Genomic DNA, 14497 nt, shown 5'->3' with positions numbered 1-14497 from the left:
ATTATTTCTTCTTTTTTCTTTTCCTTTGTGATTAGATACGCGATAATTGAATTATTTCTAATCGTTATGTTCACTCTCTTTACGACATTGATTAAGAAGTAGAAATGAATCATCTGTTTTAGTACGGATCAGATGTTATTTATTTGAGGTTAGGTGGTGGAAAGGTTATAAAAGTTCATCATGCAGTGAACTCATGCTTCCATAGTAATGTTTATTGAGAAGTTGTGTTTATTCATTTTTGTCACATTTTTATTGTTTATATCAACTAAATAAATAGTTAAAAAAAACATAATTAAGTTTTTTGTGAATAAATGTAAGTTTATACTAGTGATTTTTTAAGTGAGACCATTTTTGCTGTATTTAACGTTTAACATTTTGTATTAAATGTCAGAATTTATAACTGTGAATGAGTGGTGAGAAAAATATTACTTTATTAGATAATAGCATGGAGGGATACCTCTCAGAAAAACGTCGAAATCCTTTTTTTACAGGAAAACCTGTGTAAACCAATTTTTCACAGTAAGAGACTATAAAACAGTTTCATTCTCAAAACACTTCAAATGGGAACCTCAAAATGCTCGCTTTCCCTGAAAACCCAATAAATTTTCAATTTTCTGGATGTAAAAAGTTTCCAAGTGAAACTGAACCGCGAGCCCACAGTATGAGTAGTAAGTATATACTTAATTCGAAGAGTTCAATCAAAAAGGTTTTTCTAAGGAAAACGCCTAGAATGTAGTCTAGCAAATCCCTTTACCTTCAGATATTCCTCGCAAATCTTTGGAGAACTTAAAAAAAAAAGGAAGAAAAATCTTCACGAAAAACTGGATCTTTCGTTAGAATGATTTTCCTCCGTCACCCTCCTGGCCATTCTTTGAAAACCACTTTCAGCTTTTCCTAGAAGATCTAAAAGCGGCGATCTAAGAGCGGTGAAAACTCAATTTGTAGCAAACGTTTTTTGCACGATCTCACGAAAAATTTAAGGAAAAACTATTGCGAAAACTCGACGCGTCATTCTCGTACTCCCACTATACTCATAGTTGGACCAACTTTAGGCATTTGATTTGGGGGGGAAAGGGGCTTTCTAGTTTCGACCTTAAGAATCGAGATTTCATTCTAAGATTTACCACTTTTAGAACTATCGAAATGGCCAGTTTCGACGGAAGTCTACTGAACCTACTTCATTGATTTTTCCCCACCGAGAAAAAGGTTTAAAATTAAGTTTTTTTAAAGAACTTTAAAGATATTTGTGGGGGTCTTATTTGAGAATCTCACAGTACTAGAAACGTCTGCGATTTGTTTCTCCTACTTTGCGATTTGAAAATTACTAATTTACAAAAATTCAACCTTAAAAAATAATTGCAAAATACTTTTTATTTTTACTCGTAGTTTTTTATGTTATTTTTTATTTTTTTGAAATATTGTGAAGAGGTCATTGCGATATCCTTGTGGCGAAAAGTACTGTCAGTTATTTTGCTTATCAAATTTTTTAATGATAAGCTCTTGCACTATATCTTTAGTGTCAAAAGGTTAAACTATAGTTTTCTTTTTTACTAGGAGACTGATGTAGTTTGATTAGTTGATTTTTATAAATTTTCTTTATCTATTAATTTGAAATCTTATCTCGATTTTCTTTTTTACATCTCTCTTTTCTGTATTCTATTGGGAAAATTAGTTCTATTCTTCTCCACGTTTAGTTGGGAGCATTAAGTGGAGGAATAATGTAGTTGAAACGATCAGCTGTGCTAATAATTTATTTATTTTTATTTAAGGGGCAAATTATCAAATTATATTTTAAGGGTTCGTGCCTTAAGCCTTAAGGGCCCTTAAATAATAGGAAACATGTGTATCATTACATTGTGGAATGCCTTGATTAGTTTACTGGTAATTAGTAGCATACGCAAATTATTTTTACAGAAGAATGTACCTGATAAGGATACGTTTCCGGTGATAGATGTGCTGAAGACTGGTATTAGCAAAAAAGCAAGAGGATATTTCGAATCATGGTTTTCAACGGTGCGCCATTGTCTAACCTTCAAAGGGTTTCATTATCCTTATATTTATGAATCGGTAAGTTTTTCTTTTAATTTAATTTTTTGGTTAATTAACTGGTATGTCTTCATCACAGTGGCTGTGATATGGAGGTGTAGGCTCATTCTGTGGAGGTTATATTCTGTTGTGGTTACAAATCAGGTGACTGCAATAGCAATCTCTTTGATGGGTTTTAGAGCTGCCTGTTTGGTCCTGTATGCTTAGTATAGTTTGGACCATGACTGCGGCCATTAACTTGTGGGTGCAGAGTAGGTCTCAGGAGTGGTGGCTAGCCCACCACTAGGCAGAGACAGGCGAAGGAGTTCATTAGAGGCTATTCGCCCGAGGCTGACCGCAGAATTAATCCGTCAAGGCCCGCGTGGGGCTATAAGGATAATTGTAGGCCTATTAACTGGCCACCGCAGGCTCAGAAAACACATGCAACGCATGGGGGCCTGGCAGATGATAGCCTTTTGTAGGTTCTGTCAGGAAGAGGAGGAGGAAACGGCACTCTGCATGTGTTGTGTTTTTGTGAGGGGCTTGTCTGGGTTAAGGATGTTACTCCTCCGGGGAGAGAAAAACCAGAAGTCGCTCTCCAGAATTAAGAGTCTTGATTAAACGGACGGCTCGTGAACACGTTTTCTTGTAAAAACAAACGTAATTTCTCATACGAAGATAAAAGGAATCCTGGAAAATGATATACCGTTTGAAAGCCCACATTAATCAAGAAAACTTTTATAAAAAGTGCCAGCACCTAAGTCTGAAAATGATCACGTAAGGGCCGAATGAGTTTTCTTGAAAATTTCGATTACTATTATTTTTCCAGCATCCGGAGGAAGATTGAGGCTGTTTGGAGAATAACTTATGCTTCGAAATGGTATCAATTTTTAGAAAATTTATCTGTCTTTCTAACCGTGTCATCCAGAATTGAATTCGGACTAAAACTTTCTGAGTAATAACATTTTTATTGGAAAAAAGTAATGATTTTAGAAAAAAACTTTAAAGTGACGTCGCTCAAGAACATAGAAAAATATGAAGTTGGCCAATACGTCATTGAACTCCGCTTTACATCGTAAATGTACTACACACAGTAGGCCTATGGACAATACTTACTGGTTCACCCTGTATAGTGCAGCATGTATGCTGGACATACATTTTGATCATAGAATGGGGCAACATTTTAGAAAAAGTAGCTCAGTTGTTATCTTTTAACGCCTCTTGGTGTGAACAGGTGGTGCACTTCTTGCCTTAAGTTGTGGCCGATTCATACGGGGGTAGTTGATGTACTGGGGCGGTTTTAACTTAGAGGATTTGGAGACGTTTAACAGTAAGTGTTCCTGAGGGGGGTATACCTGCTGTGCAGACTCGGGAGTATAAAGCCCCGCCACATCATCATTTTTTGCAGACTTTTGGAAAAATAAAAATAATAAAAAATCTTTCAATGTACTGAACAGGTCTTACAAGATGAAAACGTAAAAGAGGCAATATATCAGACAGCGCAAGATGTGGCCGAAGAGTATGGTATCTCTGATGAGCAAGGCTTTAACGCCATTTTGGAGAAGCAGCGCAAAAGAGCCGCACAAATTCTCACATTGATGCACGCTAAATTGTCAAATTTCGTATTAAGGTCAGTCAAAATTTATCTCTGGAATTTTTATTACTTTGGCAAATCTTGCTTTTAAGTTTGTACTCACTAATTTTTTTCATTTTGCAGAATTTCATCATGGGTTTTCTACAAGACATTGCCGATATTGTTCAAAAGTATTTCCATACCGGAAGCCCAGGTGGACATGTTGAAAGAAGCGTCAAAGCGAGGACTTCCGATGATATTTCTGCCGCTTCACAGATCCCATATTGACTACATTGCCGTCACTTTTACTCTCTGCAATAACAATATTAGGGCACCGATCGTTGCAGCTGGGGAAAATCTCAGAATTCCAGTTTTTGGGTAATTTTACAGTTATTTTCACTTATCCCAAAGCCAAAGAAAAAACAAATTATTGTGTTTGTGTCGTATTTTCTACTGTTAGTTTCCACCTAAAATACACTTTTTCGAGATCTGAGACTGAAAAAGAGGTCCATCTGAGTGAGTACTGTAAACTCGCACTCAAACTCGAGAAACGCAGCATAGCGAAAACCCATCTGGAGCCGTTACAGAACGGTTTTTCCATTTTTATTTTAGATTTTCTTGAAAATAGAAAAAATTATTATCCTAACTCGATACACTCACTCATAGATCTACAGCTTTATTTAGAATGCCTTTCTATAAAAATGAATTTTGTGGCAGATCTGGAGGGACGTTGGAGGTAGACTCGTGTCACTCCAACACCCGCTTATCAGACTGTCGCACGAAGTCCGATTTACAAAAAAAAAAAATTCTCGATCTCATGGGACCTCAAATTGGGCATTTCCAAAGAAAATCCAAATTTGAAAAATCAGCGCCATTACTATACTACCTCTTGCTGCAGGAGAGCACAAAATATTTCAGCTCCCAGTCCATTTTTATGTTTATTTAGGTTTTTCTAAGCGGAACCATCTTTGAAAATAAACTCTTATTTCTAATAAAATTGCCAGCTTCACGTTCTTGTTTTGTTTTCTTCAGGAGGATTTTGCGCGGTTTAGGCGCCTTCTTCATTAAACGACGAATTGATCCAATTTCTGGTAAAAAGGATAAACTGTACAGAGCTATACTCCATAATTATATGACACTCTGCCTGGAAGCGGGACATTATTTTGAATTTTTCATCGAAGGAGGACGAACTAGAACTGGAAAACCTTGTATGCCTAAAGGTGGGTATGAATATCATCATTTATGAGGAAGGAAGTGGGCTACTGTTCACTCTTCAGGGTTCCTTGAGTTCAGTTGAGGATATTCCTGTGTAAACAGTAGAAATGAACCCCTAATGAACTGCTTCCTCTTTATTCCACCAGGTGGTCTATTGTCAGTCTTTGTGGATGCATATCTGTCGGGAATCTTGGACGATGCACTGTTGGTGCCGGTTAGTGTTAATTATGAGAAAATTGTGGAAGGAAGTTTTGTCAGAGAGCTGACTGGTGCGCCAAAACAACCGGAAACCTTCCGATCAGCCATTGCAGGGATATGGAAAGCACTAACTAGTCATTATGGCATTGTCAGGGTGGATTTCAATCAACCATTCTCATTGCTTGTAAGTTACTTATTTTATCGTATTGTAGTTCTCTAGCTGAATTTTTCAAAATTATATAATTTCTGTAATCATTGGTTTTTCTTTTCTAGGAACTAGTAAAATCATTTCAAAGTAAAACTAGACATATGAATGAAACGTTGCATATAGTTCCATCTTCAGCGTCCCTTTACGGGACAGACATAGTCGTGGAAGAGCAAAGACAACTTGTAGATAGCATTGCAAGGCATATAATTTATGGTAAGCCTCTTTTTGGCTTTTAATTAGTAAAAACTGCTGCTGATTGTGAATTTTTAGTAGCTTAAACTTCCCTAGAAATGAGTGTGTGATTTGTAGAATATGGTTGTGATTTTATGTAAATCTGTATGAGTGAGGGACGGGATACGTCCTTCTTGAGGGACTCGGCAGAGGTATCTGGCGCAAGGAAGTGGACTCACTAATCTACCAACTCCCGTTCTCGCAGAGATCCTGGACAATCATCAGCGTTAGAGGCGTATATGCCCTCATATTCAAACTCGTTTATAGCCAATTTTGAATGAATCTGGAGAGAGCTTTGCGGGTAAACATGCTATGGGGCCCCTCAGGAAGATTATAACCGACTAACGCTCGTCTCCCATCTTCTTAGTACTGTCCAGGACTATAACTGTCTTTGCTTTGGGAAAGCTCCGATGCTACCTGGAATATATGAACAGTTAAAAGGTATTACAAGCAGTTCTCTCACGGGGCAATGACCACATAGAGAACATTGAAGAAGTTGGGTCTGGAATTATGAGGGAATCTCCTACACACTTCCAATGACAGACCAAGGAAGACCATTGATAACTAGTCAGTTACCAGGTGGTGAAGAAGAATGTACTCTCCCCTAGAACCATCACAGATCCTGGGATTCCTTAGATAACTTGGCCTTATCGCTTATCACCAGTAAGAGAGCCAGAAGGGTCGCATTATGAAATGTTGTGAGCGAACACTTGTTCAAAACCGATAAATCAAATTTTATATTTCGTTTTGGTGCTCCATTGGGATCTAACAGGATGTTAGCGATCATAAACCCAAATTCGAAAGTATCATTGTGTATGATGTATTCCCTCCTCAGTTTTGATTTGAAACGACATCAAGGAAACTTCAATTGAGAGCACTTCCAGAAGAGAAAATGGGGTAATACCCTTCCCGTAAGCCACCATTTTAATGTAATGTTTGGTGCATTCACTTATACAGTTACTATCAAGAGTTAAATAAGTTGCTAAAATTCCTTGAGTTGGAGAAATTACCTCCGCTCCGATTTACTCTAAAGCTTAATCGAGTTAAGAGTTGCTTAAAAACTCAGAAGTGGAAACTCGAATCACTCTAATAGGCCAAGTCTGGGAATTTCACAGTTATCTACATGTCTACATCCACATGTATTTACTATAAATTAAAAATATGTTGCTAAAAAATTTGAGAATCCTGAAAAGCTTGAACTATTATTTTTCTCTTACAGCTGTGAGAAGTGTAAGAGAAAGTCGTGTGAGTCTAAAACTCCAGATTCTAAATTGTTTCTAAAGCAGAGTAGTTTAAATTAATAACGAATCTCTCTCTTTTAATTACAGATTGCAGCCGATCTACGGCCGTAATGTCGACCAATGCACTAGCGTTTCTATTATTAAACATACACAGAGATGGTGTCAGTCTGTCCGATCTCACTTTGTCTTTCGATAAACTCCGGAATCAATTGTCTGCGACGAACAAGGATACTGGGTTCAGCGGGGACAGTGTGGATGTCATAGAGCATGCTGTAAGTAGTATAATTTCAATTACAATTTTGAACTGGCAGAGATCCTTCCAGAAAATGCGTGGTAATCCTAGAATATAGAATATGATTGCTTTAAAATGTTGAATCAACAGAGGTAATCCAACCGGAGCTGTCTATCTGTTACTTTTAAGATTTTCTGTTTTTTATGTTCCTTATTTCTGCAACAGGTTGACATCCTAGGTCCTGGACTTGTCCAAAGAGAGAAGCAACCCGACGGTTCCCTGTTCTTAAAACCTGTCACCATAGTACCCAACGTCATAGAACTAGCCTACTACAGTAATACATTGTTACCTCACTTCGCCTTAGACGGTGTACTTGGTACGTAGTTGAAACTGGAATTTCTCATTGAATTTTCATTAATTAACTTCCATTTATTTATTATTTATTATTTATTATTATTTCAGGCAGGGTTATTATGGCATTATCAAAGCGCCATAAATATAATCTGAGAATTAGAAGCGATGAAATCATAGATACATGTTTCGAACTCTGTGGCATTCTACAATATGAATTTTTGTTTACAAAAGCATGCCAATCACTTATTGACGCGTTTTATGACGTTTTAGATTCTTTTGTGATTAATGAGATTTTAGTTAAACACGATGTAAGTAATAAAGTCACAGAATGTCTTATAAAGTTTCCCTGTGGAGGTTTTCCAGGTCACTTATAGCTGAATTTGTTTTTATTTTACAGCCTCCTAGAGATACTCGGTCCGCAGGAAGGAATCTAGATTTTGTACACGATGAAGATGAAGATGATGAAGAAATTATTTCTAGTCCACTTTATTCGGTAAGTTCCGTTTGGTTGTTGTGTTCTGAAGTGACCCAGACAAGGAGTAAAACTCTCCTTTTAAGAAAACGCAGATCCTCTAAAACTAACCAAAAGGTCGACTAGTGGCGCAACCAGGAGCGTTTTAATGATTAAACACTCTCCCCCATAAACCTGGTTTAAACTTTCACCAGATGTTCTCTAACTGCAGTTCGTGATTAAAATTTCATGCAACTTATATTTTGTTCCACAAAGTACAAATAAGAAAATCAAATGGTTGACTAACGTATAGTACTTGTTCAGAATGAAGTTCAGTGGTAGATCAGTTTGGCTCAGAAAATTCAACTTTAACTAAATTTCCGTCTAACTCTACACTTCCTGTATCTAATATGAGATGGAAATGTAGTTAAAGTGAAATTCTTGATACACCAAATTGAGTAATCAACCTCTGATGATGAATGTGAATCCGATACTCTTCAGTACTTCGACAATAAAATCAACGATATTATACATGATGTTCACTTTATAAATCTATAAAGAGAAATGGGACTTCCGGTCAGCCATTTTTTTAATCTCATGTCTATACAATAATAAACGGAAATACTGCCCTGAGAAAACTATAAAAAAAAAGAACCTGTAAATTCGTTATTCTGATTGGCTGATATCGTCCAATATCTTTATTATTTTCCAGTGGTGACCCTTATTCAAGCGAAATATCAGACTTGAACTGTGTGTATTTGTTTGTTTTGAGTTTTACTGTACACACGCTGTGAGAGAGCCCATTTTTCTTCCACTTCGAACCAGGAGATCTCAAGACTATTGTTGGAATAGTAGCTCTTACAGTTAGGCTAGTTGCTAATAGGAAACTGATCGTGGCCAGTTTGCCCTAGGCTTACCGGGATATTTTACCTCAAATTAGCGTCTGGATCAACTGGATCCCACCCTTTTACTCTTAACATGGATTCCAGTCGAAAATCTCAGAGAGACAATAATTGATTGAGCAATACCTGGATAAGGGCACCGTCTAGGATACGAGTGAACTTTAAGGGCACAGCTCCCCGTCCGTACTGTTATTATTAATTCGATTTTTTTTGTACACTAAGAGAGGTTCCTCTCCCTTTAAAAGGTTATAATTTCTAACCTTAGCGTCACATCCCCAGCATTGACCGATTCCCCCTGTTGGTATAGAATCTTAATAAATCTTTCTCCACGCAGTTTATTAATTTTTTTGTTTTCTCCTTTCATTTGCAGATTAACGATAAAGAAAAATTGAAATACTATGCAGTGTTATTCGATTCATTAATCGATACGTATAGTGTTACATTCAATCACCTGTTTACTCTGATTGGACATCAGATAACTGAGGGTGAACTTGTAAAGGAAATATTGCAAAAGGTTACTAGTCTTATAAATTTAGGTGTTATTCGTTGTGGTAAGTGTTTTTTACTTTATGCAATTAGTATTTAATTGATTAGAGATAGTTGACTTTTAATATTATACCTAATAAAATTGATAATTGTAAGACGGTTTTCAAAAACAGATTTTATTATTCTGTAAAGAATATAATTTTATAAATAAATTAATACAAAACATTAATACATAAATAATTAAAACAATAAAATACCTGTAAATAATAATTAAATGACTAGTTATATTTCACCGTCGTTAAACACTATGAAAAACTGTAAACACTCTAAAATGACGCTAAACCTTCCTAGACTATAACCTAAACCTTTGTCCCGAAGCCAGCTCCCTTGACTGGTAATGGGCACCTAAAAACCAGAAAATTAATTTTCTGAACTTCCAGCGATTTTCCAGCATTTTTGATCACAAACACAGATTTACGTAAAAATCATTTTTATGGGACTCAGAAGACCTGAAAAACTAATACTTCCTTTAAAACAGTGATGGCGAACCTATGACCCGCGCAAGCTTTTTCACTGACCCACACAATTGCTAGGCAACCATTTGTTTGTTTACGCGGGTTGATTTAGATTTTCTAATTGTGTGGATAATTTATATTCTATCTGTATTTTTTTTTTTCAATCACGCATTGGACACAAAAGCAATTTAGAATGCTATCTAATAACCTCTAGTTTGATCATTACAATTCTAAAACGCAAATGACGACAAATGCTTTTTGTAGTATTTGAAATAAAGCAAAAGTGTTTACAAAATATCAAATAAAATGTATAATTTTACTCATATTTTGTTTATTAAAAAAGTCGACAACCCAAAGCAAATAACCATATTTAGATTTTTATTCAGATAAAACACACTTTTGTAAGGTTTTGTTCAGTTATGTTTGTAAAAAGAGACTTCCATAGCCACTTGTTTCGTCCCGTTAAGCCAACTGAATTTTAAAGATGTTTAATTTTGAAACTATACAGTTTAAAATTTTTCAAACTTACGAGGGTCGTTTGAAAAGTGCGTGCAAAAATAAAAACTACTTAATTTTTTGGGGTAAACCTTTTTTATTTTTCAACATAGTCTCCTTTTAGGCTTATACACTTCGTCCAACGCTGCTCTAGTTTGTTGATCCCTTCCGAATAATAGGATTTGTCCAAGTCTGTAAAATAGCCATTCGTTTCTGCAATTACCTCCTCGTTTGAATAAAATCTTTTTCCCGCCAGCCATTTCTTCATATTGGGGAACAAATAGTAGTCCGAGGGAGCCAAGTCTGGTGAATAGGGGGGATGTGAAACGAGTTAGAACCCTATTTCCATTAATTTTGCGACCACAGCTGCTGAGCCGGTGAGCTGGTGCGTTGTCGTGATGGAAAAGGACTTTTTTGTGGGCCAATCGTGGGCGTTTTTCTTGCAGCTCGGTTTTCAAACGGTCCAATAACGATGAATAATATGCACCTGTAATAGTTTTACCCTTTTCCAGATAGTCGATGAGGATTATTCCTTGCGAATCCCAAAAGACAGTCGCCATAATCTTTCCGGCCGAAGGAACGGTCTTCGCCTTTTTTGGCGCAGATTCCCCCTTGGTAACCCATTGTTTAGATTGTTCTTTGGTCTCAGGAGTGTAGTGATGTATCCATGTTTCATGCACAGTGACGAAACGACGCTTAAAGTCCTGCGGATTCTTCTGGAACAGCTGCAAACCGTCCTTGCAGCACTTCACACGATTTCGTTTTTGGTCAAGCGTGAGCAATCGCGGCACCCATCTTGCGGATAGCTTTGTCATGGTCCAAATGTTGATGCAAAATATTATGTACCCGTTCATTCGAGATGCCCACAGCACTAGCAATCTCACGCACCTTCACTTTTCTGTCATCCATAACCATATCATGGATTTTATCAATGATTTCTGGAGTAGTAACCTCAACAGGGCGTCCAGAACGTTCAGCGTCACTTGTGCCCATATGGCCACTCCGAAAATTTTGAAACCACTTATAAACTGTTCTAATCGAAGGTGCAGAGTCACCATAATGTTTATCAAGCTTCTCTTTAGTCTCCTCAGGCGTTTTGCCTTTCATAAAGTAGTGTTTAATCAACACGCGAAATTCTTTTTCGTCCATTTTTTGAAAATCACTCGACTTCCTCGATTCAAACGAATGCCAAACACAAAGAAATAGACCGATCTGGCTGAAACTTGGTGTGTGTTCTTCCAAGAGATGCTACTAACTAAACATAACCTCGATACGTGCCAGTGGTGCTATCTCTCTGACTTTGCACGGACTTTTCAAACGACCCTCGTAACTCTTGTGCAAATGGGCATTAGTGACCCCAAGAGCTATGTACCATAAAAAAAAAAAAAATGAACCAAATTTGACCCACGTCTCAAAAAGGTTTGCCATCCCTGGGCTTTAAAAACCCAAAATCCGGAAATTTTTGACACGTTCGCCAATACTTTCCTTAATCTAGGAGATAAGCTAGGAGCAAATAAATAGAGCTAATCTACTAATATTTCATGCCTAACTTGATGGATTTTTTGTTTTAAAACAGGTGAAAGTTTATCGACTGAAGCTATACGTAATTCTATAAAACTATTGGAAAAAATGAATGTATTATTATGTCATAACCATGATGGTACCAAAATCTATTATCTAAATCAACCATGTGAAAATGAATTAACTTTGGAACCAATCGCTGAAAAGATAACCAAGTTTCAAGATATTTATCAAGATAGTTAAATGGGAAAAAGTAATTACAATCTCCATTTTTTTTTTCGTTAATTTTTATATTTACTTATAAATATTATTAAAAAAAAAATGTTCATTTGTTTAATAAGATTTGTTTATTTTAGAGATTAATATAATCTTTATTTAATTGTAAATGAATTTGAAAAAGAAAATGTTAATTGCTCATTTATTATTATTATTATTTGTTAATAATTATTATTTCACAAAAAGAAAACTGTAATTGACAATATTTAATTTTTAAGGAACGAGAAAAATTTAGGTAAAATTAAATAAAAGGAAAAACAGTTTGTACTGTATCACTGTTTTGATAAGTTATTTCTTTTTTGTTTAAAAAAATTGACATTGCTCTCAAATTTTATGGGGTAAGGATTTTTCTTTTTGGAGGGGGGGGGGAAACTCAAATGATGTGTGGGTGTGATTAATCGCGACATCATTGTCCAGCAATGGACCATTCAGATTCAGTTTCAGCTGTTTCGATTAATTACCCAAAATTGATCTTTTTTTTAAAGAAATAATATGAACTGCTGCGTCTATTTTCTCAAAAAAAAAATTACTAGGAAGATTTGCCCATTTAAAGTTCCTTGACCTTTCGCTGGAGGTGGGGCGGGGAAGAAAATTACAGATTTCTGCACATGAGAGTAGAAATTTTAATCGAAATACTGAAATTACATGTATCGTATTAAATGCAGTATCGATTATATTGTATTATATATTTTTTTTTGGTTATTAGCGCCCTACTTTCCATGTATTTTTCTGCATCTTTCTAATATTTAATTTTTTGCTTCTTTCTTTCATCAACTTTGGTGGGTCACATTTCTGGTGTTCTCTGCCGGTTTTTTCCCACCAATACTTTATGCATTATTATCACCCTATCTCGTATTCTTTAAAGGCAACCATTAGTAGTGAATGTGATTTCCCCTTTTAGAAGAAACGACTTGCTTATGCTTATTTCCCGATAAAAAGTTGGGAAAAAATTAAAAAATCTAAAACTGGGGCTGGAATAATTTGGAATAAAAAAAAAAAAAATGAACCCATAATTTTTTTGATGAATTCCTAGTGTAATGGGGGGGCCCTTCATTTAACTCTGCCTTAAAAATTGTATTTATTTTATTTTTAGTTTTTTTTAGGTTTTTGTCAGCCACGTTTTATTTTTATTATTAATATTATTATTATTTGAGAGTAAATGAATCACATTCCTTTTTAAATATATTGATAAAAAGAAAGAATAATAATAATAAAAATAAATATTGTTAACTATGTACATTGTGATATATTTTTGAAGTAAACTATGTTATGTTGTCTATCCTTAGTGTTCAGTAGACTTGTCTAAATATATGTTTTTATGGTACTTCAATTTAAACGATATTAAAAATAAAACATTAAACCCATTTGAATTATTTCAAAATGAAGGCAAAAAAATAAATAATGTTTTCTCTAAGTAAAAAAGTAATCGAATGAATGATTTATTGCTCATTAAAAAAATAAATAAATAAATAAAAAAAAAAGTACCTGTCATTTATTTTTTAAAAAAAATATATTATATATTGTATGATAAAAGGTTACCCAAATTATTTTTATAAATAACAGATTTTTGTAATTTTTTTTTTTTTTCTGAGTTTGTTTTACATTTTCCGCAAAATATTTTAAGAAAAAAGGTCTTCCAAAACAAAAAATTATAAAAATGAAGTAATTTTGTAATTAAAAAAAAAAAATATATTTTTTTAAAATAAGATCATTTTAAGAAATTTTTTTTTTTAAAAACATCAAAATTCTCCTTTAATTAAAGTTGTAACTACTTATTGTTTTTAAAATAATTTCTTAAAATTTAAAATTTTGGGGGGGAAAAAAATGTTCTTTAAATGGAATTTTGTTCATTGTATATTTTTTTTGACTTTCAGTCCTTTTTTTTTTTTGATAGTTTTATTATTTTGTACTATTTTAACAAAAACAAAAAAAAAGAGAAGAAAAGTGTGTTTTTTTTTATAAAATAAGAATAAAAATAAAGTTCTTTAAAAAAAGTGCTTTCTATTTTTAAAATTTTACCGATATCAATTAAAACCAAGAGCGCCTGACATGCATGTTGCTGCATGCACAACAAAACTAGGTAATCAAGGAACCTGACTACAACTTGAACACGAAGAAAATAGTGAAAAGCATATTCAAAATTCCTGGGGGCAGTTTTCCGACTGATCTCTGCTTTAATAAAACGAATAATGTACTAAATTTTTTCATTTTAATTATTAAATTTAGTTATTTTTTTTTTACTAAAATTTACTGAATGATGGTGTAAATCAAGGATGAGCAAGACGCGGCCCGCCAAGCATTTCTAAAATTGAATTTTTATTTTATCGTCTTTCTCCCATCAATATATCACTATCTCCTTAACAAAAACTTACAGTTTAAAATGTTAAGTATAAGGAAATTTTGTACAGATTTGCACTTTAAAAGTCTCGACGCCGTGCCTCATAAGGAGGGGAGTTTGCCCCACCCAAATAAGGCCCTTTCTAAAACTATTATTACCAATATTTCTAAAACCGCTTAGTCCGATTTTGATAAAATTCAGCTCGAATAAGTGGTTAAAGCTCCTCTACGTTGCTG

General features: G+C 34.7%; 1 protein-coding gene across 9 annotated transcripts in view; it reads left to right on the top strand.

Moving 5' to 3' along the window:
* Positions 1-13879, top strand: part of mino (glycerol-3-phosphate acyltransferase mino) — a 63510-nt gene extending 49631 nt beyond the window's left edge. For all 9 annotated transcript variants that reach the window (XM_074113475.1, XM_074113470.1, XM_074113476.1 and 6 more), the window contains 12 exons: positions 1915-2067; positions 3483-3655; positions 3743-3976; positions 4631-4818; positions 4960-5195; positions 5285-5432; positions 6779-6963; positions 7149-7299; positions 7386-7585; positions 7675-7770; positions 9001-9181; positions 11703-13879. In XM_074113475.1, coding sequence (XP_073969576.1) covers positions 1915-2067; positions 3483-3655; positions 3743-3976; positions 4631-4818; positions 4960-5195; positions 5285-5432; positions 6779-6963; positions 7149-7299; positions 7386-7585; positions 7675-7770; positions 9001-9181; positions 11703-11890 — 2133 coding nt within the window. In that variant the 3' untranslated portion in view covers positions 11891-13879. The remainder of the gene's footprint in view (positions 1-1914; positions 2068-3482; positions 3656-3742; positions 3977-4630; positions 4819-4959; positions 5196-5284; positions 5433-6778; positions 6964-7148; positions 7300-7385; positions 7586-7674; positions 7771-9000; positions 9182-11702) is intronic.
* The last annotated feature ends 618 nt before the right edge of the window (positions 13880-14497 follow it).

This window comes from Rhodnius prolixus, unplaced genomic scaffold (assembly GCF_049639745.1).
Source record: "Rhodnius prolixus isolate KJV_2025 unplaced genomic scaffold, Rpr scaffold_7, whole genome shotgun sequence".
Taxonomy (NCBI): domain Eukaryota; kingdom Metazoa; phylum Arthropoda; class Insecta; order Hemiptera; family Reduviidae; genus Rhodnius; species Rhodnius prolixus.
Note: the sequence above shows the minus strand (reverse complement) of the source record. Positions and strands in the feature narration are given on the sequence as shown.